Raw genomic sequence first — 4590 nt, forward strand, 5'->3', positions numbered from 1 at the left:
GCTGGCGTGGCATGTGGTGTTGGGGACTGAACACCAACACCACACCTGTCTAAACTTGCACCTGTCTAAACTTGCCTAAGCAGGCACTTTAGAACACTAAGCTATCTCACCAGTCTTAAAAATATTTTTTAAAATATGTGGAATTAATTTTCATAAGATATTTTACTTCACCCAATGTATCCTAAGCAGTATCACTCTACTATATATATATATATATATATATAATATTTTTATATATTTGGTACTGGAGATTGAAGCAAAGTTCTCTCATGTATTATGTTAACATTCTGCCACTGAGATTTGCCCCCTAAAATTAGTGAAAACTTGTATTATTTTTAAGTAAGTTATTCATATCTCATGTGTGCTTCATGTGTAGGCCACATCTGCATTTGTGCAGACCACATTTCAGAGCTCCATATCACATGTAGCTTGTGGTGACCCCATCAGACAACAAAGGCCTAAGGAAGCTTCACAACTTGCTACCCAACACCAAGGAATGACCTCGGGCAAAGACTATGAAGTATATTATTTTAATATGTGTGTGTGTGTGTGTGTGTGTGTGTGTGTGTGTGTGTGTGATGCCGGGAACTGAATTCAGGCCCTTGCAAATGCTAGACAAACATTCTACTACTGAGCTCCACCCCAGCCCTGAAATATCTTAGTTATTAAATTCTCTGAAGTGTATTATCCCTCCTCAAGATTAAAAGTGGGTAGCATATATTTAGCAAAAGAAAGGAAGAGGATAACTATTTATTTACTTATTTATTTTAATGTATTTAGTACAGGATCTACAGGGTCTCACTACACAGATTGGACTCATAGTGACCCTCCTGTTTTCAGCCTCCCAAGCATTGGGATTACAGGCACACGCCACCATACCCAGTCTCAATCACTGTCTCAGCAAACCCCAGGGGCAGGCGGTGGGGGGGTAACTTTAAAAAAAATTGTGACTTGTATCAGTCACTGCTGAATGGCTGGTGAAGCAAAAAAACATATACGTAATACAACCAAGAATGTAAGAAAAACTGTAGCCAAGACAAGGTTTGAACCGTCTTAACAAAAACTGAGAGCAGTCAGATGTAGAATTTAGACTGCTATTGCTTCATATTTTAAATTTAAAGTTACTAATATCCCAATCATAGCTATACCTGTATTCAAGGATATTGTGTTTTTTTGTTTTGCTTTTTGAGACAGGGTGCCACTGTATAGTTCAGGTTGGTCTTGAGTCCACTATGTAGCTGATCCTCCTGCCTCAGCCTCCCAAGTGCTGGGATTACAAACATGCACCACTACACCCAGCCTTTTAGCTATGTGAAGTTTCACTCCTCGCTGCCCTCCCCCCACCTTTCCAACCTACCTAGATAATCAAAGCGCTGTTGCACATTGGATGACAGCTGGGCAAACTCCTCTTTCAAGGTGTCATGTCTAACAGGCATTTGTGCTATGTGGCTCATGGAATACTTGACGGCTTTCTTCTTGTCTTCAGAGCTCATGGCCTGTGAGGCAGCCAGCATAGCCTGGGACAGTGCTGGTTCATGAATGCCGAGGCCCAGGGTGTGCGGAGGAGAGACTATTTCATAGTCTGCCAGCAAGTCTTCATGCCTCTCACCAAAGGTTGCAAAGTCTAGAGCTCCACGGGAAGACCCTGCCCCAAGGATGTCTGCAAAGACCCCTAAGGGCCCAGATGCCGCCATAGTTGTTGCCTCAGTAGCCATTTTGGTGGCAGGGGCATCGTCTATGACCTTTGCAGCAGCCCTGGCTGTCCGGGCTGCTGAGGTTGCAGCAGCGGCATAGGCAGCAGCTGCAGCAGTGGCAGCAGCAACAGTGTTTCTCAGCCGATGCAGGGCAGACTTGGGACCCTTAGATCGTACTTCTGGGGCCTTGTCCCTGGGAACCCCATCTTTCTCTTTGGGTGCCCCATCCTTGGGGGCTCCCTCCTGAGTTGGTCTCACATAGTGAGTATAATATTTTTCCCCCTTTTCTTCAACCATGGGGAGCTGGTAAGCCTCTCCCCTGAGAAGGTGAAAAGGCTGCAGTGAAGAAGGCCATGCTGATCCAAACTCCCGAGCTGGGGGTGGCGCCCTGGAGGGCGGGAGCTGAGAAGACTGCTGGGGACCTGATGGACTTGTGCTAGGTGGGACTAAGCCTTCAGCCCAGAAAGGCAAAAGGCCAGTTCCAAGTCCAAAGTTCACCAAAGGTGGTGGGATGAGCCCAGGAATTACAGGGGGCGCTAGTGTAGCCATGGACTGGAACTCTGGTCCCAGTGCAGTTGCAGGTCCAGCTGCAGGTCCAGCTGCAGGTCCAGCTGCAGGTCCAGCTGAAGATCCAGTTGCAGGTCCAGCTGAAGATCTAGCTGCAGGTCCAGCTGAAGATCCAGCTGCAGGTCCAGGTCCAGGCCCAGGCCCAGGGGTTAACACCTGAGGCTGGCCTGTCCCCTTGGCACTGCTAGATGGAAGTGCCTGGACAGATTCCTGGTCTGGTAGGGGTAGCTGGACATCAGAGTGCCAGGAAGCCTGTAGGAGCCTGGGACCTTGGAGAGGCTCTGTAACATGGGTGTGACTAACCTCCTCAAGGTTCTGGGTCTGGGCAATGGCAGCCGGTAGAGGTGGTGCCACGGCCTGCAATGTGTTGGACAGCTCCAGCTCTAGTGAACCAGCCACCTGAGGAAGAAGGGCCTGGCCAGCTCCCCATGTGCTAGACCCAGCTCCTCTTCCTCCACTCATTGAGTTGAACATCGCCTCGTGGAGGCCAGACCAGAGCACCACATCCTCAGAGCTGGGGATGGCATGGATCTTTTTTTGGAGAGACATCTATAGAGTAGGGTAGAGAACAGGAGATGTGATGCTCTCAGGTGTTCATCACCCAGAGTGCCTTCTACATTTACAAAATCCTTTCTAGACCATGCTCCTTCTCTACCCCATCCTACAGCAGACCCCAGGGAGGGAGGCCAGGTCCAGGGCCTCTTACCATTTCACGCTTCAGTATAATCATCTGCCGGTTCTGAGTTTTAAGGTCTTCAGAGAAGAGATCCAGTCTTTCTGGGTGTACCTGTCACATGACCTGAGTCTGTGGGCTGGGTGCACAGGTGCTGATCCCAGCCCTGCTGCTTCCCAGAAAGCTACATGGCTAGGAGCTTGAGAAGAAAGACAGTTTTCCAGGAAGGAAAAGGGGTGTGGAAAGGGCTCCATACACAAATAAGATAGGGAAATGCTAGGTTCAAATCATTCAATGGATTTCTTTTTTTTTTTTTTTTTTTTCCCCAATGGATTTCTGTACTGTAGGATTTCTCAGATCTTTGAGAAAAACTGCATTAAAAATCTCTAAAATGTGTGGGGCTAGTGAGATGGCTCAGTGGTCTAAGGCACCTACTTAGAACAAGCTCAGCAAAAGCACAGGGACCACGGTTCAATCCCCAGCACCACATGCCAGCCAGTCCCGCCCCCTGGTAGGCTGAACTGGCCACACACAACAAAATAAATAAATAAATTAATTAATTAAAAAAATCTCTAAAATGTGAGCCATAGAGGCACTATTTCTCAGTCTTGTCCATGGGGGTCCCTTTCAGTGTTTCATGGCACTGCTTCCTGACAGTCCCCATTCTGTTTAAAGAGGAGCTACCCAAACTAAGACTGAAATTCAAATGTATACACTGACCTATGAATCCAGTGGGAAACATTAGCTAAAGTCACATTATTTGGGACAAATAACTAAGCCTCAGCTACCATGTTGACCTGGGAGTATGAAGACCGGGATTCTGACTCTAGCTCTGACTCACCAGTTGTAGACTGGGGACAGCTGCCTCAGGCCTCAGGGATTTTGTGTCCTTCCATGTCACGGTAGGGTGCTGGAATATGCTTAGAGAGACAGCTAGGGCTACAGAAGAAGCTAGCATGTGTCTATGCCAAGGTTATCCCACTTTTCAGTGTATAAGAGCTCTGTACAAGAATAAAAAGGTGTTCTCTTTCTGCTAACTTGGTGGAATGTCATCTTGGATTTGTCAAGACTTGGGAAACGGGGCTGACAAGATACCTTAGTGGTCTAAAGCACCTGCTTAGGCAAGTGCATGGGGATCACGGTTCAATCCCTGGGTGGACTGAGCTGGCCACACACACACACACACACACACACACACACACAAAGACTTGGAAAGTGCTTGCCTGAGAATGATGGCATCACGAGACATGCCAATGATATATAAGTGCCCAGATCTAGCTGTACCTGAAGGCATCCCTGGACTTTTCATAAATGAGACAATACATTCTATTATTTTTTCTAAGCTAAGATGAACTGAGGTTCTGCAAATTAGAACTGAGGTCCTAAAACAAGGGCATCAGAAGTGTGGAAGAGCCAAAGAAAGCTCCATGAAACAGTTCCCAAGTTGCTAGGCCAGGTTATCCCTCTTCTCCTTTATTCATAGTTGCATTTTTAAAAATTAAAACAGGCTTCCTAGCTAAGCAGTGATGTATACCTATAAGTTCTGAGACCCTGAGGTATGAGGATTACAAGTTTAAACTCTGGGCAATTAAGAATTTATAAGACATGGGGGCTGGAGAGATGGCTCAGTGGTCTAAAGCACCTACTTAGAACAAG

General features: G+C 46.9%; 1 protein-coding gene across 5 annotated transcripts in view; it reads right to left on the reverse strand.

Annotated features, from left to right (window-relative positions):
- The window catches only part of CUNH16orf96 (chromosome unknown C16orf96 homolog), a 50877-nt gene that overhangs the window by 35171 nt on the left and 11116 nt on the right, over nucleotides 1-4590 (reverse strand). For all 5 annotated transcript variants that reach the window (XM_023711328.1, XM_023711327.1, XM_023711326.1 and 2 more), the window contains exons 3-4: nucleotides 2968-3048; nucleotides 1358-2810 (exon numbers count right to left, since the gene is read on the reverse strand). In XM_023711328.1, the coding sequence (XP_023567096.1) occupies nucleotides 1358-2810; nucleotides 2968-3048 (1534 nt within the window). The remainder of the gene's footprint in view (nucleotides 1-1357; nucleotides 2811-2967; nucleotides 3049-4590) is intronic.

The sequence above is a fragment of the Octodon degus genome, unplaced genomic scaffold, assembly GCF_000260255.1.
Source record: "Octodon degus isolate 3935 unplaced genomic scaffold, OctDeg1.0 scaffold00021, whole genome shotgun sequence".
NCBI classification, from domain to species: domain Eukaryota; kingdom Metazoa; phylum Chordata; class Mammalia; order Rodentia; family Octodontidae; genus Octodon; species Octodon degus.